The 24,828-nt window shown below is 60.1% G+C and overlaps 1 protein-coding gene across 2 annotated transcripts; it reads right to left on the bottom strand.

Annotated features, from left to right (window-relative positions):
• Nucleotides 1-2,748: 2,748 nt before the first annotated feature.
• Nucleotides 2,749-24,702, bottom strand: LOC115638317 (purine nucleoside phosphorylase-like). 2 transcript variants are annotated; one of them, XM_030539910.1, is made up of 6 exons: nucleotides 24,603-24,702; nucleotides 22,669-22,841; nucleotides 20,717-20,820; nucleotides 9,337-9,512; nucleotides 8,685-8,875; nucleotides 2,749-3,851 (listed from the first exon to the last, which is right to left on the bottom strand). In XM_030539910.1, exons 1-6 carry the CDS (start codon nucleotides 24,629-24,631, stop codon nucleotides 3,637-3,639), a joined length of 888 nt encoding a protein of 295 aa, XP_030395770.1. In that variant the 5' UTR covers nucleotides 24,632-24,702; the 3' UTR covers nucleotides 2,749-3,636. The 2 variants fall into 2 exon arrangements, with proteins under 2 accessions (XP_030395770.1, XP_030395771.1); XM_030539911.1 differs by having other exon boundaries at nucleotides 22,669-22,838.
• Between the last annotated feature and the right edge of the window lie 126 nt (nucleotides 24,703-24,828).

The following is a 24,828-nucleotide window of genomic DNA, read 5'->3' as shown; positions in this document are numbered from 1 at the left end:
TGGTCCTGCTCACTGCTGGAATGGCACCTCCCCCGGCTGTCCGAGGGATTAGCTCCATGAGGCTGACAGCCCTTCCTGTGGTCACATGTATCTTGTTGCTGCAGCCTCTCCATGCCTTGGTCCCCTAGCCAGGTCCCTCAGCACTGCCACCTTCCATGCAGTGTCCTTCCAAATCTCTTCTGTTGGAGAAGCACCCAGATAGCATCATGCCACATGCTTTTACCCACTAATTCCTGCAGCAACACAGCTCACTGCCCTACCCACTAGCAATAAGGAAACCCAGACCCACTCCCTACTCCAGGTTCTAATCCAAAGACTCTACAACATGCAGCTAAAGTCTGCTAAGGCCCCCACTCTACAGCCCACAAAGTTTCTTCTTTCTCCCTCCACACCAGACTCCCAGGGTTCCCTCCTGTCCTCTCTATTGCACTGAGGGTGACCACCCACTTTCTCCCAGCAGCCTTTGCTGCTGCCAGCTCCCTGGGTTTAGACTAGCCCCACCCACCCTTGCTCAGCTGCACTTCTCCCTAATTAGGGCTGTTCCTTCCACCCTGAATTGCCTGGCCCACCCTTGTGCTCTCACAGCAGGCATGTGGAACATACCCCAACACACTGGCCTCCTGTGTAATCCTGGGAGCTAGGGAACCCACCTGAGTGTCTCTGCTCTAAACCAGAGCCCTGGAAACAGGTTTCACACAGCCCCCGTGACATGCCCAAACCACTGGATGCCAAGGGCATCCATCTCTCCTCATCTCCCTGCCCCCCAAGGCTGAGCTGGCACCAAGCTCTAGGGGAGGGCTCATGGCTGAGACCCCTGAGTGGCCTGGCAGTCAGGGGTTTAGAGGCCCCTTGCCAGTCCCATCCCAGACGCCCCACTGCCAGGCTCCTGGGCCAATCACCCCCCGGGCTTATGCACCGGCCCCTTCTGCCCCATCTCAGCTTGGCACCAGTCAGTTTAATATTCTCCCAGTTAGGCTGATGCGCACGGGAGGATATTAGTGGAGCTAACTAGCTTCCTTCTCCTCTCTGCCCCCAAGAAGCCGTGCTGTCTTAATCAGCCCCTGGTGGGCACCAAGGCAGAGCATATTGGCAGACCCAGTCCTGCCAGGACCCCAAAACCCCAGGGGGCCCTCTCAGAGGTTGTTAAGGCCAGGAAAGTTTGCTGTGCCCGAGATGCACGTGAGGGCTCTGTATCAGACTCACAGCTCCACTGCGGAGCAAGGGGGCCAGTCATGGCACGGTCCCAGGCTGGGCCAGCCCCATAGGGCTGCTGGGCCTGGGGTTAGTCACAGTGGGGCACAGAGAGGGATCAGAGCAGCCAGTGCTATCTGGGCCTCGTTGACTCTCTCAGGTCTGGGAAACAAACTCAGTTGCTGGAAAAAGGGGCTGAAATTCTGCTGCCGCTGGGGGTCTCCACTGCCTCTGGAGACCCTTCCGTCCAGGGGTTTCAGAGCACAGCTCGAACCAGGCCCATAACGAGCTGGAGAGACTGGCTGGAGTCCTCTTGTGAGGGCAGCTTGTCCCTTGTCTGCTACTGCGGGGGGGCTGGCGTCTTCCCCTGACCTGGTTGGCACTCTCCAAGAGGGGCCACAGGGAGCAATTCAGGCGAGCGGTTCCCCAGGATGCTGGGGTTGGCTGCATCATAGTGGCCCCATCCAGGCACCAAAGCAACCTGGCCTTGGCTGATGCTTTATCATGCTGAGCTTCTCCTCAGCACCTGCTGCCTGCCAGCCCTCTCCCCAGGCCCACTCAGCCAAGGTGGTTGTCCCCAGAACCAGGTGCAGATGAACGCTCGATGAGCCAGCATGCAACCGCAGGGGATGGCTGCCCCCAGGACAGGCCCCAGTTTGGTTCCCATCCGGGACACCTTTAATAAGGCGATGGAAAATCTAGGCAGTGTTCAAGACCAGCTCCAATTTTTCCTCACAGGGCAGGATTTGAGGGCCCAGCAGCTACAAGATGTGGGTCTACTGGGCAAAGGCACAGAAAGCACCCGGGCTTTCTAGTCAGGCCGCTCTGGCATGGGATGCGGGCACTCCGTTGAGCTCGAGAGAGAGCTGGGTCCACCCACTCAGCCACAGGAGCCACCGGGTCTATGCACCGAGAGAGGATGTGCACGGGGGTGGGTCAGAGGAGACGAGAGGGGTTCAGATACCCCCACAGGGGGCTGGCTGGGGTCCTGTAATCACAGACACGGTGGGCAGGAAGGGACCTCGCAAGGTATCTAGTCCAGCCTCTGTGCTAAAGCAGGGCCAAGTGATCCAAGACTAGCTCTGTTGGTGGTTTGTCCAACCCTGTCTGCCACACGATGCTCCTGTTAATCCAACCATGACTCCTGTCCAGCCTGGGATGGTTGGACAGAGGAGTGGCCCTAGGGGTTCAGATGCTCAGAGAGGAGGGCTAAAGAGGTTCACATGGGGACAGGTGGGCAGGTATCTCAGGGGACAGAGATGGGGGACATCATGTGACACTGATTGGTGATGGAGCCTTCCCCCTGCCTGCCCAGGTTCTGTAGGACCCGACCTAGGGGGTTTCACCCAGCAGTAGCCAACTGGGCAAGCGGCCCCATACTGTGGCAACTGGCGTTAACTGGCCAAGGACCCAACCTCCCCTCCAACATACAGAGGTGGGGAGCTGGTGCAGGAAGACAGGAAAGGACACAGAAATAGACCACACCCCTTGCAAGCCAAGCCCTGCCCCTATAACACATAAACCCATCCCAAAATTCTGTCAAACACAGCCCTAAGCTCTCTTGTTCTGTCATTGTTGTATTGTTAGCAATGCGCGCAACTGACAGAACGCAGCCGTGGAGTGGTCCTATGATAAAATCCAGCAGGATTGCGAGGGGCAGAGCTGCCTGGTATTGGGGGAGCCAAACCCCCAGTTCATTGGGGGCTCCCCATTGCTGTGGCAGCTCTGAATCATCCCAGCTGCAAACTGAGCATTGGTAACAAAACATACCACGGCAGAAGAGCCGGAATGGTCCAATGTGGGAATGTGAAGAGAGGGCCGGCTCTCACCTGCACCGAACACGGCCTAGTGCCCAGACAGGGTTGGGCTGCTGTCCCCACCTCCTTGGCACTGAGCCAAGAGTTGATCCCTTCCCCAGTAAGGGGGTTTGGATAACAACCCCCAAAATGTTCCTCCTCACCTGTGAGTGGGCGGCACAGGCTCAGGCAAATTGCCCAGGGGATTTAGGAGCAGCATTCCTATGGGCCGGAACGCAGAGTCTTCTGTGGCGTCACCGGCTAGGTGACAATCCCCGGTAGTGCCAGCGATCGAGGCAGCTGCTTTCGGGGGGAGCGTCCCAGGCTGCACCCCTGGAAGGGGGCATTAGTGGGGGTTGGAGCTGAGACAGGGGCTTGGGCAGGAATCCCATGGTCTGCAGGACTCCAGCGGCAGCACCGCGAGCGCCACAGGATGCCAGCCTCGGACACCAACCCCTCATTAGGGAAAGGATGGAGGTCAGAGGCTGCCGGAGGAGGCTCTGGGCTGAGATCAGCACACTTGGGAGCCAGGAGCAACGGCCACAAAACCAAGAGTGGGGGGCAGGCTAGCAGAGTGAGCCGCAGGGGAGGGGCCAGGGCAGCAGTTTGCATTGGAGGCAGGTGCCAGGGGAGAGAACCCCCGCGCTGGCTACACCAGACCTTTGCCCTTCATGCGCTCCAGCAGCACAGAGACCAGGCGCTCCAGCTTGAGAGCGGCCTGGCGCCCGGCCTCCAGCACCTCGGCGTGGTTGGCTTTCTCCCGGGTCCCGTACTCCAGCACCGACTTGTTGGTGATCAGAGAGAAGCCGAAGACGCGCAGGCCGCAGTGTCGGGCCACAAGCACCTCGGGCACCGTGCTCATCCCTGGGGGCAGAGCCTGCGTCAGCCTGCAGGGGGCGACAGAGAGGCGGCGACGCCCGGCCCCCACCCCGTAGCCGCTTGCTCCCCCCGTTCCCTCCTTGGCCCCGTTCCTTTCTTCCCTCCCTCCCTCCCTCCCCGTTCCCTCCTCGGGCCCGTTCCTTCCTTCCTTCCCTCCCTCCCTCCCCGTTCCCTCCTCGGCCCCGTTCCTTCCCTCCCTGTTCCCTCCTCGGCCCCGTTCCTTCCCTTCCCTCCCTCCTTCCTTCCCTCCTCGTTCCCTCCTTGGCCCCATTCCTTCCTTCCCTCCCTCATTCCTTCCCTCCCCGTTCCCTCCTCGGCCCCGTTCCTTCCCTTCCCTCCCTCCTTCCTTCCCTCCTCGTTCCCTCCTTGGCCCCATTCCTTCCTTCCCTCCCTCATTCCTTCCCTCCCCGTTCCCTCCTCGGCCCCGTTCCTTCCCTCCTTCCCCGTTCCCTCCTCGGCCCCGTTCCTTCCCTCCCTCCCTCCCCGTTCCCTCCTCGGCCCCGTTCCTTCCTTCCCTCCCTCCCCGTTCCCTCCCTCCTTCCTTCCCTCCCCGTTCCCTCCTCGGCCCCGTTCCTTCCCTCCCTCCCCGTTCCCTCCTCGGCCCCGCTCCTTCCTTCCCTCCCTCCCTCCTTCCTTCCCTCCCCGTTCCCTCCTCGGCCCCGTTCCTTCCCTCCCTCCCTCTCTCCCTCCTTCCCTCCCCGATCCCTCCTCGGCCCTGTTCCTTCCCTCCCTCCTTCCCTCCCCGTTCCATCCTCGGCCCTGTTCCTTCCCTCCCTCCTTCCCTCCCCGTTCCATCCTCGGCCCTGTTCCTTCCCTCCCTCCTTCCCTCCCCGTTCCTTCCTCGGCCCCGTTCCTTCCTTCCCTCCCTCCTTCCTTATCTCCCCGTTCCATCCTCGGCCCTGTTCCTTCCCTCCCTCCTTCCCTCCCCGTTCCATCCTCGGCCCTGTTCCTTCCCTCCTTCCCTCCCCGTTCCTTCCTCGGCCCCGTTCCTTCCTTCCCTCCCTCCTTCCTTATCTCCCCGTTCCCTCCTCGGCCCCGTTCCTTCCCTCCCCGTTCCCTCCTCGGCCCCGTTCCTTCCCTCCCTCTCTCCCCGTTCCCTCCTCGGCCCCGTTCCTTCCTTCCTTCCCTCCTTCCTTCCCTCCCCGTTCCCTCCTCGGCCCCGTTCCTTCCTTCCTTCCCTCCCTCCCTCCCCGTTCCCTCCTCGGCCCCGTTCCTTCCCTCCCTCCCTCCTTCCTTCCCTCCCCATTCCCTTCTCGGACCCATTCCTTCCTTCCCTCCCTCCTCGGCCCCGTTCCTTCCTTTTCTCCCTCACTCCTTCCCTCCCCGTTCCCTTCTCGGCCCTGTTCCTTCCTTCCCTCCCCGTTCCCTCCCTCCCTCCCTCCTCGGCCCCGTTCCCTCCTCGGCCCCGTTCCTTCCTTCCCTCCCTCCTTCCTTCTCTCCCCATTCCCTCCTCGGCCCCGTTCCATCCTTCCTTCCCTCCCTCCCTCCCCGTTCCCTCCTCGGCCCCGTTCCTTCCTTCCCTCCCTCCCTCCCTCCCCGTTCCCTCCTCGGCCCTGTTCCTTCCTTCCCTCCCCGTTCCCTCCCTCCCTCCCTCCTCGGCCCCATTCCCTCCTCGGCCCCGTTCCTTCCTTCCCTCCCTCCTTCCCTCCTCTGCCCTGTTCCTTCCTACCCTCCCTCCCCGTTCCCTCCTCGGCCCCGTTCCTTCCTTCCCTCCCTCCCTCCCTGTTCCCTCCTCGGCCCCATTCCTTCCCTCCCTCCCTCCTCTGCCCCGTTCCTTCCCTCCCTCCTTCCTCATTCCCTCCAAGGCCCCATTCCCTCCCTCCCCGTTCCCTCCTCGGCCCCGTTCCTTCCTTCCCTCCCTCCCTCCCTCCCCGTTCCCTCCTCGGCCCCGTTCCTTCCTTCCCTCCCTCCCCGTTCCCTCCCTCCTTCCTTCCCTCCCCGTTCCCTCCTCGGCCCCGTTCCTTCCCTCCCTCCCCGTTCCCTCCTCGGCCCCGCTCCTTCCTTCCCTCCCTCCCCGTTCCCTCCTCGGCCCCGTTCCTTCCCTCCCTCCCTCTCTCCCTCCTTCCCTCCCCGATCCCTCCTTGGCCCTGTTCCTTCCCTCCCTCCTTCCCTCCCCGTTCCATCCTCGGCCCTGTTCCTTCCCTCCCTCCTTCCCTCCCCGTTCCATCCTCGGCCCTGTTCCTTCCCTCCCTCCTTCCCTCCCCGTTCCTTCCTCGGCCCCGTTCCTTCCTTCCCTCCCTCCTTCCTTATCTCCCCGTTCCATCCTCGGCCCTGCTCCTTCCCTCCCTCCTTCCCTCCCCGTTCCATCCTCGGCCCTGTTCCTTCCCTCCTTCCCTCCCCGTTCCTTCCTCGGCCCCGTTCCTTCCTTCCCTCCCTCCTTCCTTATCTCCCCGTTCCCTCCTCGGCCCCGTTCCTTCCTTCCCTCCCTCCCCGTTCCCTCCTCGGCCCCGTTCCTTCCCTCCCCGTTCCCTCCTCGGCCCCGTTCCTTCCCTCCTTCTCTCCCCGTTCCCTCCTCGGGCCCGTTCCTTCCTTCCTTCCCTCCCTCCCTCCCCGTTCCCTCCTCGGCCCCGTTCCTTCCCTCCCTCCCTCCTTCCTTCCCTCCCCATTCCCTTCTCGGACTCATTCCTTCCTTCCCTCCCTCCTCGGCCCCGTTCCTTCCTTTCCTCCCTCACTCCTTCCCTCCCCGTTCCCTTCTCGGCCCTGTTCCTTCCTTCCCTCCCCGTTCCCTCCCTCCCTCCCTCCTCGGCCCCGTTCCCTCCTCGGCCCCGTTCCTTCCTTCCTTCCCTCCCTCCCTCCCCGTTCCCTCCTCGGCCCCGTTCCTTCCTTCCCTCCCTCCCTCCCTCCCCGTTCCCTCCTCGGCCCTGTTCCTTCCTTCCCTCCCCATTCCCTCCCTCCCTCCCTACTCGGCCCCATTCCCTCCTCGGCCCCGTTCCTTCCTTCCCTCCCTCCTTCCCTCCTCTGCCCTGTTCCTTCCTACCCTCCCTCCCTCCCTCCCTCCCCGTTCCCTCCTCGGCCCCGTTCCTTCCTTCCCTCCCTCCCTCCCTGTTCCCTCCTCGGCCCCATTCCTTCCCTCCCTCCCTCCTCTGCCCCGTTCCTTCCCTCCCTCCTTCCTCATTCCCTCCAAGGCCCCATTCCCTCCCTCCCCTTCCCTCCTCGGCCCCGTTCCTTCCTTCCCTCCCTCCCTCCCTCCCCGTTCCCTCCTCGGCCCCGTTCCTTCCTTCCCTCCCTCCCCGTTCCCTCCCTCCTTCCTTCCCTCCCCGTTCCCTCCTCGGCCCCGTTCCTTCCCTCCCTCCCCGTTCCCTCCTCGGCCCCGCTCCTTCCTTCCCTCCCTCCCTCCTTCCTTCCCTCCCCGTTCCCTCCTCGGCCCCGTTCCTTCCCTCCCTCCCTCTCTCCCTCCTTCCCTCCCCGATCCCTCCTCGGCCCTGTTCCTTCCCTCCCTCCTTCCCTCCCCGTTCCATCCTCGGCCCTGTTCCTTCCCTCCCTCCTTCCCTCCCCGTTCCATCCTCGGCCCTGTTCCTTCCCTCCCTCCTTCCCTCCCCGTTCCTTCCTCGGCCCCGTTCCTTCCTTCCCTCCCTCCTTCCTTATCTCCCCGTTCCATCCTCGGCCCTGTTCCTTCCCTCCCTCCTTCCCTCCCCGTTGCATCCTCGGCCCTGTTCCTTCCCTTCTTCCCTTCCCGTTCCTTCCTCGGCCCCGTTCCTTCCTTCCCTCCCTCCTTCCTTATCTCCCCGTTCCCTCCTCGGCCCCGTTCCTTCCTTCCCTCCCTCCCCGTTCCCTCCTCGGCCCCGTTCCTTCCCTCCCCGTTCCCTCCTCGGCCCCGTTCCTTCCCTCCCTCTCTCCCCGTTCCCTCCTCGGCCCCGTTCCTTCCTTCCCTCCCTCCCCGTTCCCTCCTCGGCCCCGTTCCTTCCTTCCTTCCCTCCTTCCTTCCCTCCCCGGCCCCGTTCCTTCCTTCCTTCCCTCCCTCCCTCCCCGTTCCCTCCTCGGCCCCGTTCCTTCCCTCCCTCCCTCCTTCCTTCCCTCCCCATTCCCTTCTCGGACCCATTCCTTCCTTCCCTCCCTCCTCGGCCCCGTTCCTTCCTTTCCTCCCTCACTCCTTCCCTCCCCGTTCCCTTCTCGGCCCTGTTCCTTCCTTCCCTCCCCGTTCCCTCCCTCCCTCCCTCCTCGGCCCCGTTCCCTCCTTGGCCCCGTTCCTTCCTTCCCTCCCTCCTTCCTTCTCTCCCCATTCCCTCCTCGGCCCCGTTCCATCCTTCCTTCCCTCCCTCCCTCCCCGTTTCCTCCTCGGCCCCGTTCCTTCCTTCCCTCCCTCCCTCCCTCCCCGTTCCCTCCTCGGCCCTGTTCCTTCCTTCCCTCCTTCCCTCCTCTGCCCTGTTCCTTCCCTCCCTCCCTCCTTCCCTCCTCTGCCCCGTTCCTTCCCTCCCTCCCTCCTTCCCTCCTCTGCCCCGTTCCTTCCCTCCTTCCCTCCTCTGCCCCGTTCCTTCCCTCCCTCCCTCCTTCCCTTCTCTGCCCCGTTCCTTCCCTCCCTCCCTCCTTCCCCTTTCTCTCCCTTCCTCTCTCCCTGTTCCCTCTCCGCCCTTTTCCCGCCCTCCCTCCCTCTCCGTTTCCTCTCTGCCCTATTCCCTCCCTCCCCGTTTCCTCCTCTGCCCCATTCCTTCCCTCCTTCCCTCCCTCCCCGTTCCCTCCTCGGCCCCGTTCCTTCCCTCCCTCTCTCCCTCCCTGTTCCCTCCTCGGCCCGTTCCTTCCTTCCCTCCCTCCCTCGCCGTTCCCTCCTCGGCCCCGTTCCTTCCCTTCCTCTGTCCCCTCTGCCCCCCGTCCGTGGCTCACCTACGGCGTCGGCTCCCAGCTGCTGCAGGAAGCGGCACTCAGCGATGGTCTCGTAGTTCGGCCCCCCCAAGGTGCAGTAGACGCCCTCGTGCAAGCTGGGGCCATAGCCCAGCTCCTTGCCCACTGCCAGCGCCAGGCCCCGCAGCTGCTCATCGTAGGCGTCTGACATGGCAGGGAAGCGGGGCCCGAACCTACGTGGGCGGGGGAGGGGAGAGAGCTCGTGGGGTGATAGGAGATGGAGGCGCCCCCCATCCCTTCCCAAAGCAGGGAATGGCCCTGGGGTCCCCTGTGCTGGTCTCTGGCCAGGACTCAGGGTCCCGTCCCTGCCCAGGGGCTCCCACCCATTTCCCGGGCTTTACACTGCTGCCACCATTGACCATGGTAAGGGAGGGGCACAGCTTCAGTGAGGCTGTAGGAAAACACTGGGGGGTAGGAGGCAGCAGGGGGGAGCCCGGTGGAGGGGCAGCAGGGAAGGAGGGTACTGGGTGCCCAGAGGAGCAGCAGGGAGGGAGCATATTGGGTGCCTAGTGGGGGCCGGAGGGGGCCTGCTGCCTAGTGGGGCAGGGTAGGGCAGGGCAGCAAGGGGCAGAGCAGCAGGGGGGCAGGGAGGAGAGGCGCAGGGTGCCCAGCGCGGGGGGGGAGCAGCTCCTACCTCTCGTCACAGGGGCCGCTCAGTGGGTTGATGCCAGCCAGGCCAGGCATGTTGATATGGTCCCGGATCACCATGATGTCACCCACCTGATACCCGCGGTTGAGGCCGCCGGCCGCGTTGGTGACAATCAGGGTCCGTGCACCCAGCAGATGGAAGATCCGCACCGGGAACGTCACCTGTGGGGAGGCAGGCAGGGATGGGGGCGGGGTGGCCACCTCCAAAATTGGGGGGTGGAGGAGCAGCATCCAGTGCCAGACACTCTTCAGCCCTGAGTACCCCAGTACAGCTCTGCAGCTCCCCTCCCTCCATGCCCCTCCCTCCTGAACCGCAGCCCCCTGTGTTCCTCCATGTCCCTGGCCTTAAGGAAAATGGCGCCCTGGGAGAACTTACATTCTGGTGCCCCTTGAGTTTCGGTATGTAGTACTTTCACTACAGGGTGTTGGGGTGAGGGGGCTGTAGTGAAAACTCTATTTTTTTTTTTTGTAGATAACTTAGAAATAAGCCTTTGATTTCACTGTACGCACACAAATCCACAAATATATCCATCAGTAATAAATAATGTATTTACAGACACGGAAAGCAAGAAAAATGCTACTTGAGATCTTGTTAGAGTCAAAATTCAGTGATATAAACTTCTAAATTGGGCTTGTTACAAATGGACTAGTGAGTGAATAGTTAAATCAACAAATCCTTTCTGGTTTTCGGATAGTTATTTTGTATATCTTGACATATGATAACTGGTGGGTTTTGCTGTTTTGTTGCAGTCATGTTGGTACCTGGATATTATTTTATATATAGGACAGACCCACACACACAGAGCACATGAAAAGACAGCAGTCACCTTACCAAGTGGGGGGTCAGTGCTAACGAGGCCAATTCAGTTAGGGTGGATGTGGTCCATTCCCAACAGTGACAAGAAGGGGGGGAGTATCAGAGGGAAAATTATTTTTTGTAGTGACCCAGCCACTCCCAGTCTACTAACCATCAGGAACAGTATCCCCGATAATGTCATGGCAAACCTGGTGGCTGAGCTTTGTGACTTTGTCCTCACCCACAAACTATTTCAGATTTGGGGACGATTTATATTTTCAAGTCAGCGACACTGCTATGGGTACCCGCATGGCCACAGTATGTCAACCTCTTTATGGCGGACTTAGAACAATGCTCCTCAGCTCTCGTCCCCTAAACACCTCTGCTCTACTTGCGCTCCATTGAGGACATCTTCATCATCTGGACCCATGGAAAAAGAAGCTCTTGAGGAATTCCACCAGGATTTCAAGAATTTCTACCCCACCATCAACCTCAGCCTGGACCAGTCCACACAAGAGATCCACTTCCTGGACACTACAGTGCAAATAAGCGATGGTCACATAAACACCACCCTATACTGGAAACTTACCATACTTACCTAGATGCCTCCAGCTTTCATCCAGACCACATCACACAATCCATTGTCTACAGCCAAGCCATAAGATACAACTGCATTTGCTCCAATCCCTCAGACAGAGGCAAACACCTACAGGATCTCTACCAAGCATTCTTAAACCAACAATACTCACCTGGGGAAGTGAGGAAACATTGACAGAGCCAGAAGGCTACCCAGAAGTCACCTACTACAGGACAGGCCCAACTAAGAAAGTAACAGAACACCACTAGCCATCACCTTCAGCCCCCAACTAAAGCCTCTCCAGTGCATCATTAAGAATCTACAACCTATCTTGAAGGACGATCCCTCACTCTCACAGACCTTGGGAGACAGGTCAGTCCTTGCTTACAGACAGCCCCCCAAACTGAAGCAAATACTCACCAGCAACTACACACCACACAACAGAAACACTAACCCAGGAACCAATCCCTGCAACAAGCCCCATTGCCAACTCTGTCTGCATATCCATTCAAGGGACACCATCATAGGACCTAACCACATCAGTTACACCATTAGTGGCTCGATCACCTGCACATCTACCAAAGTGATAGATGCTATCCTGTGCCAGCAATGCCCCTCTGCCATGCACATTGGCCAAACAGGACAGTCTCTACGCAAAAGAATAAATGGACACAAATCAGTCATCAAGAACTGTAACATTCAAAAACCGGTAGAACACTTCCAACTCCCTGGACACTCAATAACAGATTTAAAAGTGGCCATTCTTCAACAAAAAAACTTCCAAAAGAGACTTCAACGAGAAACTGCAGAACTGGAATTAATTTGCAAACTTGACACTATCAAATTAGGCCTGACTAAAGACTGGGAGTCACTACAAAAAATAATTTTCTTCTTCGAGTGATTGCTCATATCCATTCCAGTTAGGAGTACGCGCCGCGCGTGCACATTCGTCGGAAAACTTTTACCCTAGCAACTCAGTGGGCCGGCAGGTCGCCCCCTAGAGTGGCGCCACCATGGCGCTCCATATATACTCCTGCCGGCCCACCCGCTCCTCAGTTCCTTCTTACCGCCCGTGTCGGTCGTTGGAACAGTGGAGCGCGGCTTAGCTGACCTCCACTTCCCTAGCTACTCGTTTTCTCGTATATAATTATGCAGTTATAACCCTTTTATATATATATTTGTATGGTTATACGTGTTTTCTTTGCTAACATGGTTAGTTTAGTTAGCGGGGTTCAGAAAGTAGCCCCTTCCATGAGCCCAGTGCCGGAGCCATGCATGGCTCACCGGGTTTTAAAAGGGGCCCGGCCTGCCAGAAGCCGCGGCCGAAGAGAGATCTACATGACTCCTGTTTGAAGTGCCTCAGGGAAGCACACTTGACAGATAAGTGCCCCATTTGCAAGGCTTTTAAGCCGAGAACAAAAAGGTGCGGGACTTTCACTTACCCCTTCACCTTGGGCGCCGAGCGATGTTCAAGCGGCGGGCAGAAGCGCCTCCTCGGCACCGGACCCCGCCGTTACTACCAAGGCCTTTCGGCACCGACCGTCGCCGGCACCGATGTCGACTCGGCACCGCTCCCTTCTTCCGAGGTCGAGAGAGCCTACGATTCCTGCTGGTGCCTGGAGGCTCCCCGGCACGCGCCGTGGTTGAGCCCCCTGCTCCCGCTACTTCCGTGCCACCTGCATCGCAGCCAGAGAGCTCGCCTAAGTTGCGTTACCCGGCACCGACACCTGCAGAGGCACCGATGACTTCGGCTCCGTCGATTCCAGTCCCCCAGGACCACGGAATCCGGTGCCTGGCAGCTCCCCGGCTCGCGCCGTAGTAGAGCTTACTGCTCCCGCTGCTTCTGTGCCAACTGCACCACAGCTAGAGAGCTCGTCTAAGATGGCTCGCCCGGCACCGACGACGTCGGCACCGTCGATCCCGGTCCCACGAGGGCCGTAGAATCCGGTGCCTGACGGCTCCCCGGCGCGCGCCGTGGTTGAGCTACTGCTCCTGCTGCTTCCGTGCCAGCGGCACCGCAGCCAGAGAGCTCGTCTAAGTCGGATCGCCCGGCGCCGACACCTGCTACGGCACCGATGACGTCGTCACCGTCGATCCCGGTCCCACAAGGGCCGTAGAATCCGATGCCTGACGGCTCCCCGGCACGCGCCGTGGTTGAGCGTATTGCTCCTGCTGCTTCCGTGCCAGCGGCACCGCAGCCAGAGGGCTCGTCTAAGTCGGATCGCCCGGCACCGGCACCTGCTGCGGCACCGATGACGTCGGCACCGTCGATCCCGGTCCCACAAGGGCCGTAGAATCCGGTGCCTGACGGCTCCCCGGCACGCGCCGTGGTTGAGCTACTGCTCCTGCTGCTTCCGTGCCAACGGCACCGCAGCCAGAGAGCTCGTCTACGTCGGATCGCCCAGCACCGACACCTGCTGCGGCGCCGATGACGTCGGCACTGTCGATCCCCGGTCCCGCAAGGGCCGTAGAATCCGGTGCCTGACGGCTCCCCGGCACGCGCCGTGGTCGAGCTAATGCTCCGGCTGCTTCCGTGCCAGCGGCACCGCAGCCAGAGGGCTCGTCTAAGTCGGATCGCCCGGCACCGACACCTGCTGCGGCACCGATGACGTCGGCACCGTCGATCCCGGTCCCGCAAGGGCCGTAGAATCCGGTGCCTGACGGCTCCCCGGCACGCGCCGTGGTTGAGCTCCTGCTCCGGCTGCTTCCATGCCAACGGCACCGCAGCCAGAGGGCTAGCCTAAGTCGGATTGCCCGGCACCGAAGCCTCTGAGGCACCGACAACATCGGCACCGTCGATTCCAGTCCCACAAGGGCTATCGAATCCGGTGCCCGACGGCTCCCCGGCACGCGCCGTGGTTGAGCGTATTACTCCCGCTGCTTCAGTGCTGACGGCACCGCAGCCAGACAGCTTATCTAACTCGGTTCGCCTGGCACCGACACCTACCGAAGCTCTGATGACCTCGGTACCGTGGATCCCGGTCCCACGAGGGCCGTCGAATCCGGTGCCTGACAACTCCCCAGTACGCACTGTGGTTGAGCCTGCTGTTCCCTTCACGCCGGAGATGTTACCAACGGCGAGGGCTCTCAGTGCCATGACAGAGTCAGTGCTGCCTGTCCCGGGCACCGCCGGTACGGGTAATACAGTCTCTTCAGGGGACTGTCCCCTGTCAGCACAGCAGAGCGGCACCGTTCAGGATCACGGTCCCGCAGACACTCCAAGTCCTGTCGGCACGCCGGACACCACTGGCAGTCCCGGTGCTGTTTTCCTCGGTACTGGTCACACTCGCTGCACCGGTCGGTATCCCGTTCGCCGACCCGCTATCGGCACCGTTCCGACCTCTGGCACCGGGCCAGGTACCTTGACTCCTGTAGCCCTTCTCCGAGCCTCGAGATCTCGGTCGACCTCCCGACACCGTTCTGGTTGCGGGTCTGGATCTCGTTCCAGGTACCCATACGCCTCCCGATGCCGGTCCCCGGTGCCGAGTTGGGCAAGGTCCGAGTGAGTCAGAGACTCTGCCTGTGCCTTCTTTTAGTACCTCCATGGCCGTCCGGACACGCATCCGTGTCATCCCATATGCGCAGATTTTATGCTCAGGACCACGATCCTGATATGATGGCCAGCGGGCGCCAGCCCCGAAGCAGAAAGAGGCTTGGCGAATGAACAGGCTTGGCCGCCAGGTGTACTCTGCAGGGGCCCTGCAGCTCGGGGTAGCAAAGCAACAAGCCTTGCTTAGCTGCGATAATTATAGCACCTGAGTGAAGGAGTTTCTCCCTCAAAACTTCCACCTGGAGTTCGCTGCCGTCTTGGAGGACGGGGGGAAAGAAAGTTCCCAGAGCGTCCCTCCAGGCCTCGTTAGACGCAGCAGACTCTGCGGCCGGCACTCTGGCCTTGAGTGTCGCCGTGAGGTGCATTTCATGGCTTCAGGTTTTAAACCTCCGGCCGGAGCTGCGGTATGCCATTCAGGATTTACCCTTTGTTGGTAAAGGCATCTTCGCGGCAGAGACAGCCCCAGACTGCGAAGTCTGGTGGGCAATAGGGTCCTAATGCGTCTCAGCATGTATACGCCAGCGACGAAACGCAGGCCTTTCTGGCCCCAGCCGCCATACTCTGTGCCTAGCCAGAGGCAGAACTCTGGCAAACGGCAGGGCCAAGGTGGTCGCAGACGAACGTCAGGACCCCTAAAGAGCCAAAGTCAAGGTCCCTCGCAATTACCACTGGGACCAAAGACGGACCTTCCAAGGTTCACCTGAGGGCGGTGTACCAGTCGCAGGACGGGATCCCGATCCCGCTTTCTCCTGGCATGGCCCCAGTTACTTTCAGATCGCTGGGTCCTGCGCACGATGGAGCATAGGTACCACCTTGAATTTGCTCCAGCCCTGTCCCACTTCAGCGGACGAAAGGGGTAAGGGGTTTTACCCCCGTTATGCCCTAGTCCCCCACTCGAACACAGGTCTCAGACCTTCTTGGTCCTGCACGGACTCAACCGGGTTAGGATAAGGTTGGAGTTCTGCATGGTATCCCTGGGAACCATTATTCCATCCTTGCCTCCTGGGGGCTACTGTGCCGCCCTGGATATGAAGGACGCGTACTTTCGCAATGCCATCTTCCCTCCGCACGGGAGATGCCTCCGCTCTATAGCCGACTGTCAATACTCCCGGTTTACGGCCATAGTCGCCGCCTACCGTCGCTGATGTCGGATATGCGTTTTTCCGTATCTGGACGATTCGCTTATCCACGGAGACTCTGAGACACAAACCACTCAGCGCGTGGGCATCGCCACGGTCTTATTCACAGGTCAAGGCCTGCTGTTTATTATAGAGCAATCCACTCTGGTCCCCACGCAGAGGTTGGGCTCCCTAGGGGCTATCCTGGTCTCCTACCTAGCCAGAGCCTGCTTATTGCAACTGAGATTTTAGGCGATGGCAACAATCATCTGAGGTCTGAAGGCTTTCCCAACGACCTCAGCTCGTTCTTGTCTCAGTCTCCTGGGTCCATGGTTGCCCGCAAGTTTGTAACCAAACACGCCAAGCTCCGCCTCCGTCCTCTCCAAGTCCGGCTCACTGCCCCTGACGGCGGACGCCTCATCTCTCTGCTCGAGTGTTCATAGTCACCTCTGAGCTTAAGGCCTTTGGTCTTCTAGGGAGCTGGCATTCCTCCTCAATGCCCCAAAAATTGAGAGTAGTCCGCCTGGCATGCCAGGGGTTCCAGCGGCAGCTACGAGGCTGTTGTATCTCGGTGTTTACAGCCAACACAACGACCAGGTGCTTCATAAGTATTCAGGGGGGACATAGTCCCCCCCCCCCTTTTTTGTCAGGAGGCCATCCATTTCCGGGTCTTTGGCATGGCCCACTCGATGGAGCTGGCGACGTCCTTTCTCCCAGGCGTTTGGAACGTCCTAACTCTTTGCCTCAGCAGGTCTTTCCTGCCTTACGAGTGATCACTCTGCCCCATGTGAGGCGTCCCGCTTTCCGGAAGTGGAGATGTTTCCTCACACAGACCTGTTCGCTCACCGCGAGAGCAGGAAATGCCAGGTGTTCTGCTCCTTCCAAGGTCTCTCCTCGGAATCGATCTTGGACGCATTCCTGATGCCGTGGAAAGGCCAACTGCATTATGCCTTCCCACTGTTCCCACTGGTTCATTAGGTCCTGCTCAAACTCCGCAGGGGCAGAGCGTGCATCATCATGATCACTCCAGAATGGTCCAGGCAGCGCTGACATACCACGTTACTCGGCCTGTCAGCCCAGACCTCATCACTCAGGGCAACGACAGGCTTCGTCACTCGGACCTGCAGCCTCTTCGCCTCACGGTGGCTGCTGCGTACCTGAGTCGGGGTGACAGGCAGCCTTCCACCTGGTCGATGTACCGGGCCAGGTGGAAGCGTTTCTTTTACAGCTGCAATACGCTCGATCTTGCTCCTGCTGAGGTCTCGATTCCCTCTGTTTGGCCTGCCTCTGGCCTTCAGCGGCAGGACCTGGCGGTATCAGCGCTGAGGATACACTCGGCAGCCATCTCTACCTTCCAGCAGGCTGAGATGGACGTTCAGTGTTCTCACGCTCTATGGGTTCGAGGTCCCTCAAGGGCTTGGAGCGCTTGCACCCTCGGGTGCGCCGCCCAGCCCCGACCTGGGACCTCAACCTAGTCTTGGCCAGACAGGTCTCTGATATCAGAGCTCTTACGGGGGTTCCGCCGTACACTAGGTTTCACAATGACAAGGTGCAGTTATGACCGCACCCGGCTTTCCTCCCTAAGGTGGTTTTGGCTTTTCATGTTACCCACAGTTCAACGCAATGGGCACAACCGTTGCGCTCCTTGGACATCTGTGGAGTGCTCGCATTATATTGTGCTGACAGAACCATTTCCTAAGGTGCCCCAGCTCTATCCCGGTAGCGGGCCAAAGGGAGGGCTTGCTTGTTCTCCTCTCAGAGGATCTCATCTGGGGTGATGGCGGACATCCCCACTTGTTATGATTTGGCTCATATTTCCACAAGCCACATCAACGTGCATTCTACCAGGGCTCAGGCTTCATCTGCCGCCTTGCTGGCTCGTGTTTCTACCCACGAGATCTGTCGCGAAGCTCCATTGGTCCTCGGTCCATACCTTTGCTTCGCAGTATGCCCTGGTTCAGCAGTCAAGAGAGGCTGTAGCCTCTGGCTCAGCAGTTTTATTCTGCCACATCTCACTCCGACCCCACCGCCTTTGTAAGGCTTGGGATTCACCTAACTGGAATGGATATGAGCAATCACTCGAAGAAGAAAAGACGGTTACTCACCTTTGTAACTGTTGTTCTTCGAGATGTGTTGCTCATATCCATTCCACACCCGCCCTCCTTCCCCACTGTCGGAGTAGCCGGCAAGAAGGAACTGAGGAGCGGGTGGGCCGGCAGGAGTATATATGGAGCGCCATGGTGGCGCCACTCTAGGGGGCGACCTGCCGGCCCACTGAGTTGCTAGGGTAAAAGTTTTCCGACGAATGTGCACGCGCGGCGCGTACACCTAACTGGAATGGATATGAGCAACACATCTCGAAGAACAACAGTTACAAAGGTGAGTAACCGTCTTTTCCCTTTGTTGATAGTCACACCTGTGAGGAACTGAGATTGTTCTTAATGTGGTCTTTGAATGCTGAGTGGGGGGTGTTGGCCTGGGAGGACGATCTGTATTGGGGGATGGTGACTGGCCTTGAGGAAAGATACCTGAGCATGTAACGTGAGAATCCAGGAAGGGGTTAGAGGCCAGGTGACACCTCTGCCAGGGAAGCTGAACAAAGGCTGGGAGAGGAGACGCTGGGGGGAGAGGGTTTTTTTCAGGAGGTGGCTGGGGAATGGAGGGAAGCGCAGATGAGGCTCTGATTCCCTAATGGGGCTGTAGTGCCCCTGGGACCTCTAGATGGATCTAATTGGGGAGGATCCTACTCTCTGTGCCTGCAAGACCAATCCTGGACTGTGTGTCTGTCATCCAAATAAACCTTTGGCTTTACTGGCTTGCTGAGAGTCAAGGTGAATGGCAGGAAGCCAGGGGTGTAGGGCCCTGTGTCCCCCCACACTCCGTGACAACACCTTCCTGTCAACTTTTGGGAATGGGCAATGTCCACCTTGATGGCACTGGCCTCGTTAGCACTGACCCCATGCTTGGTAAGTCAACTCCCATCTTTTCAGGTGCTGTATATACATATATATACCTGCCTACTGTATTTTCCACTCCATGCATCTGATGAAGTGGGTTCTAACCCATGAAAGCTTATGCCCAAATAAATGTGTTAGTCTCTAAGGTGCCACAAGGCCTCCTCATTGTTTTTGCTGATACAAACTAACACAGCGACCCCTCTGAAACCTATCCCCACTAGAGTTCTCTCTCAGTTTACAGGCCTGATTGAAACTGTAAATCACAACAATCACACCTTATCCTCAGTTCCATCCTCACACTAACAGCAGGAACCCCAGTGACTTGCAGAGGATGAATGAGGTTTGCAGGATATGGGATTAAGATGGGAGCAAAGAAAGGAGTTTCCTTATTCCTAATCTTGATGCAGTACAGAAATGTACACAATATTGTGCCCAACAGTTTAGACCAGGCCCTGCCCCGAAGAATTTCAGCGTACTGTGAGGTACAACTTGTAGTGGAAACAGAAACTGTTGAAAAGAGAACAGTGGGTAAGCAATCAGGGATTGAATGGAAGGTAAATGGGTTTCAAGGAAGTCACAGCAGGCAGGCAGACACCACAGTGTTGACTCCCATTCCCACTCCTGTTCAGATGGGGAGGGAGGAAGCACATGGGGGAGCTGATCTCAGTCACACTCATTTATCTCCTATGCATCTGCGGGCCTGACTCTGAGGAGGCAGCAGCCCACCTGGGACCAAGTGAGGGAAACTTCTGAGTCAGGGAAGCAGGGAGGACAGGACCTTCAGCTGCTGATGTGGGCAGGGCAGGGCAGAATTTAAAGGCTCCCCCCAAAAAGCTGGAGAGTCATACCCACCCCTCTCCCCAGGCAGCCAGGCCTCCCCCTTGCCCTCAGGTCTTCTGTGGGAAAGCAGCTGACCTCTCCCTGCAGAGCTGAAGCAGCAGCCCTCCCTCCCTACTGCCCCCAGGCTCCCAACTATTTGGTGCACGTGCTGTCTATTTATCTCTCCTGTCCAGGTCCCAGGCTGCCTCCAGCAAGCAGGGGAGGGAAGGGGAGAGCTCGGCAGGCAAATCCTGGCAGAGAACTAGGGCGTGGAGGGGGGTGTAATGTGACCCAGTGTCTGCCCCCCCATGGGTCACCTCTCTGCACGGAAGGGAGCAGGCAGGTTGCTGCAGCGACCCCGGTGGTGCTCAAAGCTAAATATGTGTTCTTGTCCTGCCGGCAGTGCCAAGGGAAAGAGCAACTCCTTCCCTGGACAAGTGGGGCTCTTAGGGGGGGGGAAGAGGAAGAGAAGGGGGGTGGACCCGGACCTGCTCTACACTAACACACAACCAGATAGCAGGGCTGCTCCAGACCCCCAGTGAGCCAGAACAGACAGAGACAAGCTGCACACACACTCCTCCTTCAACATCCACCTCCAACCTCAGCTGCCCACCCCAGACATCAGATCAGGACCCAGGACGGCCTGCCCCATGGTTTCTACAGAGGGCTCTCTGTCCCAGGAGAGTGGTGGACCCCCTCAGGCACCCAGCCCTGCTGCTGTTTCCACCAGGAGTTACCCGAGAGCGAGGCCTGGTCTACACTGGGTGAGGGGAACCGATCTAAGATACGCAACTACAGCTATGAGAATAGTGTAGCTGAAGTTGACGTATCTTAGATTAATTTAGAATCACTTATTTGCATCCCCACGGCGCGGGATCGACAGCCTCCGCTCCCCCTTCGACTCCGCTTCTGCCTTTCGCCGTGGTGGCGTTCCGGAGTCGACGGCAGAGCAATTGGGGATTGATTTATCCCGTATACACTAGAAGCCATAAATCGATCCCCGACACATCGATCACTACCCGCCGGTAGACGGACCCTGAGTGAGTACCTCAAGCTGCAGCTTGGATGTGTGTTTTCTCTCCGCCCCTGACCCTGGCTGGGCTGGCAGGAGTAAGGTCATGAGGGAAAAGGGTGTATCAAATGTGCCTCCATCAGCACGTTGCCCTGGGCAGCTGCCCGTATCGTTCTGGCCAATGGCTGGTCCTCACTCCTGACCCGCAGTCCCCCCACCCCTTCCACCATGCCCCTCACTCCTGACCCGCAGCCTCCCCCACTCCTCCCACCATGCCCCTCTCTCCTGACCCACAGCCCCCCCACCATGCCCCTCGCTCCTGACCCACAGCCCTCCCACCATGCCTCTCACTCCTGACCCGCAGTCCCCCCACCCCTTCCACCATGCCCCTCACTCCTGACCCACAGCCTCCCCCACCCCTCCCACCCAAACCACAGACCCCTCACTCCCCTGTGCCCCTCACTACCGACCCGCAGCCCCCTGCTATCCCAGCCCTGGGCTCCCTGCACATCACCTCCCCCACAGGGAGCCACTCACCTTCCACAGCGGGTACCCCTCATACATGTGGAACCGGCCCTTCATCACCACACAGCTTACGCCCGCCAGCGTCCCGAACACCAGCTTCCCCGCATGGCCCACCACTGCCAGAGATGGGAAAGGGTTAAATGCTGGCCCCAGGGCCTCTTACGCAGTGTAGGTCCTGCCTCGCCTCTGCACCCCCCCGACTTGTGCAGCCCCCCACCCTCGCCCTCTGCACCTCCCACCCCTCACCCTCTGAACTCCCCTGTCCCTCGCCCCATATAGCCCATTATAAAGTATAGCCGCCCCTTCCCATCTCCCATCCTCTGCTGCCCCTACAGTGCCCATTATAATAGTGGTTTTCAAACTTTTTTTTCTGGGGACTCAGTTGAAGAAAACTGTTGATGCCCATGACTCAGTGGAGCTTGGGATGAGGGGTTTAGGGTGTGGGAGGGACCCAGGGCTGGAGCAGAGGTTTGGGGTACAGGGGGTGAGAGCTGTGGGGTGGGGCCGGGAATGAGGATTCAGGGTGTGGGAGGGTATCTGGGCTTGGGCGGAGTTGGGGGGCAGGAGGGGCTCTGGGTTTGGGGTGGCTCAGAGCTGGGGCAGGCCCTTGGGGTGCAGGAGGGGGGTCAAGGCTCTGGGCTGGGGATGAGGAGTTTGGGGTGGGGCAGGGGATTGGGCTCCAGGCTTGGGAGGGGCTCAGGTTTGGGGCAGGAAGGGGGTTGTGGTGTGGGAGGCGGTCAGGGCTCTGGGCTGGGGGTGCAGGCTCTGGGGTGGGGCAGGGGATTGGGGTGCGGGAGGGGGTCAGGGCTCTGAGCTTGGAATGAGGGGCTTGGGGTGCAGGAGGGGATCCAGGTTTGGGAGCAGCTCAGGGCTGGGGCAAGGAGGGGTTGTGATGCGGGAGGGTGTCAGGGCTCTGGGCTGGGGATGCAGGCTCTGGGATGGGGCAGGGGACTGGGGTGCAGGCGCAGACTCACCTCTGGCAGCTCCCGGTCAGCAGCGCAGCCAGGGTGCACCACAGACTGCACTGTGCCCCAGAAGCAGCCGGCAGCGTGTCTGGCTCGTAGGTGGAGGCATGCAAATGACTCTGCGCAACTCTCACCCGCAGGCATAACCCCTGGGGCCGGTACTTGGAGTAGGGGCTGTGCGCGGAGCCCTGTGGCCCCCTGCCTAGAAGCTGGACCCGCTGCTGTCTGCTTCCGGGGCACAGCGCAGTGTCGGAAAGGTAGGCACTAGCCTGCCTTCGCCCGGCAGCACTGCCGACTGGACTTTTAACGGCCCGGTCGGGGGTGCAGACGAGAGCAAGGCAACCCAGCGCCTTACATGCCGCAACTTAGTAGTGGGTCGTGACTAGGGTGACCACAAAGCTAGTGTGAAAATTCAGGATGTGGGTGGGGGGTAATAGGCACTTATATAAGGCAAAGCCCCAAATATCAGGACTGTCCCTATAAAATCGGGACATCTGGACACTAGTCGTGATTCACGGTTTGAAAAACACTGCATTATACAGTACAGCAGCCCCTCCCCCGCCCCCACCCTCTGCTGCCCCCTAGTGCCCATTATACAGTACAGCCGCCCCTTCCCCACCCTCTGCTGCCCCCTAGTGCCCATTATACAGTACAGCCGCCCCTTCCCCACCCTCTGCTGCCCCCTAGTGCCCATTATACAGTACAGCCGCCCCTTCCCCACCCTCTGCTGCCCCCTAGTGCCCAATACACAGTACAGCCGCCCCTTCCCCACCCCCACCCTCTGCTGCCCCTAGTGCCCATTATACAGTACAGCCGCCCTTCCCCACCCCCACCCTCTGCTGCCCCCTAGTGCCCATTATACAGTACAGCCGCCTCTTCCCCACCCCCACCCTCTGCTGCCCCTAGTGCCCATTATACAGTACAGCCGCCTCTTCCCCACCCCCACCCTCTGCTGCCCCTAGTGCCCATTATACAGTATAGCCGCCGCTCGCCGGGTACCTGTGCTCTGGGGGAAGTTGGGAATATCTGTGTAGTTAAAAACCACTGGATCCTTCACCTGGTCAGCCAGGCCCCCGAGGCCAGAGCCACAGATAATGGCCAAGCTGGGCCGGTGCGTGGTGTGATCCAACAGCCAGTCGGCTGTTTCCTTGTGCTGCTCGTAGGTGTACCTGCCGGCGAAAAGAGACGTGAGAGAGTTAAACCAAATCATATGCGTACACAGCAGGGCTGATCCCCTCCAGCAGGAGGCACAGGACACGCACACACACAGTCGCTTTTTATATACACACAGAGCAGGGCCCATCCCCTCCAGCAGGGGGCGCACGGAAACAGACACACGGACTCATCCCCTCCAGCAGGGGGTGCCAACCCCAGGGAGGCCAGGACAAGGGCAGGGACCTCTGGGCTGCCAGGCTCCTGGGCCAGTCCTGCAGGGAGCTGCCTGCTCTTCATCCCAGAAGGGCCCCAGCCTGGCAGAAAGCGGCACTTTACCAGCACCATCCACCCTGCCAGGGCAAGCGGGGAAATCTCCTCACCCCAGCTTTGCCAGTGCCCTTCATCCCAAACCGCAGCCCCCCCTAGCCTGGGTCTGATCTCTATCACTGGGAGGTGGAGAAGGGTGCTGAGAGCCGGCAACTTGCAGAGTCAGGCAGGCTGGCCTGGGACTGCTCTCAGGCTGGCTGATCATTAACTAAGGGGTGTGTGGGAAGGGGCAGGGAGTAGGGTCAGCCCAGGCCACTGGCAGGGAAGTGGCTGCCCCAGGGGCCCATTACTCTGCAGGGCCGGGCACTGGAGGACACCATCTGGGTGGTGGTTTCCCAGAATAGAGAAACATCTTTGCCCCTTTCCTGCTGGTTCCACCTCAGCCGTTACACCACAGGGCCCTGCGCTGGTAGGCTGCCATCTGGGTGGTGGTTTCCCAGAATTGAGAAACGGTCTCTGCCCCAAATCCATGCTGCCCCCCCCCCTTCCACTCTCCCTGGATTGAGTCACATGTTGGGTTTTGGAGGGAAACTTGCCAAGCTAGCTGTTTGGTTCAGACGGCTTTGACTCATCCAGGCGCTGGGGGAGCCTGGAGGCACAATGAACATGAGAATCCAGTCTTAGCAAGGGGTGGAATGGCAGGGCACTGTGGGGCGGGACTCAGGGGCACCGGTAAACAATCCTTGCAGCTGCCAGATCAGGGCCAGCGCTCCCTGGAGTGGAACAGCCCCATGCCCCATTCCCTGCTCCCCCTGAGCCATCCAGTCCCCCCACCCCCACCAGCAGGGCATTAGGGGGTCAGAGAGAGTCCCACATTCCCTACAGGAGCAGATGGCCCCTCACCCATTACGAGTGGGTCAGAACTAATCCTCCTGCACCAGGCTGAGGTCACTGTGCAGGGCTCCCCACAGCTTGGGATGCAGCGCAGCAGGGGGTACTGGGGGAGTACAGCAGCTGGCACAGCAGGGGCACTGTGCTACAAGGGGAGTACAGCAGGGGGCACCAGGCTACAGGGGGGCACAGCAGGGGGCACTATGGGGATATAGCAGACGGAACAGCAGGGGGTGCTGGGTTGCGGGGGGCACAGCAGAGGCGCTGGGCTGGGGGGAGCGGAGCAGGGGGCGCTCTCCCCAGGCAGACCCATTGCTCAGCACTAGAGGATCACCCCAACCCCTCCCTGGGGTCCTGGGCCCAGTGCCAGCCGCCGTCAGTGCCAAGGCTAATTAACGCTTCCCCAGACTGCCCGGCACCCCCCCACCCGCACACACTCACCAGCGCCTAGACACCCTCTCAGGGCATCAGTGGCAGAGATCCCAGGTGACCTGGCTCCCAGCCCGCCCCGTAACCACTAGCCCACACTCCCCTCCCATCCCTGGGGATAGAACCCAGGAGTCCTGGTTCCCAACCTTCCCGGAGAGGACCCAGGAGTCCGCCCCTCCCCCCGCGCACACCTGCACTCCTCCGATGCTGCCGGCTCCATGGCGGCTCCGGGCGATGCTGAGCCGGGCGCTGCCGGGCCCGGGTGACTCTGGCTGCTTCGCCCCGCCCCCGGCCCGGCCCCACCAGCCCCCCTCGCTCCCTGCCCTGCATTGGCTCCGGGGGAGAGCCCCACACCCCGTCCTCCAGCAGCTGGGGAGACCCCCCCAGCGCCCAGGGGCGAGATCCCCCATTTTAGCC

Source organism: Gopherus evgoodei, chromosome 21 (assembly GCF_007399415.2).
Source record: "Gopherus evgoodei ecotype Sinaloan lineage chromosome 21, rGopEvg1_v1.p, whole genome shotgun sequence".
NCBI lineage: Eukaryota > Metazoa > Chordata > Testudines > Testudinidae > Gopherus > Gopherus evgoodei.
The sequence above is the reverse complement of the archived record's forward strand: the minus strand, read 5'-3'. Positions and strand labels throughout refer to the sequence as shown.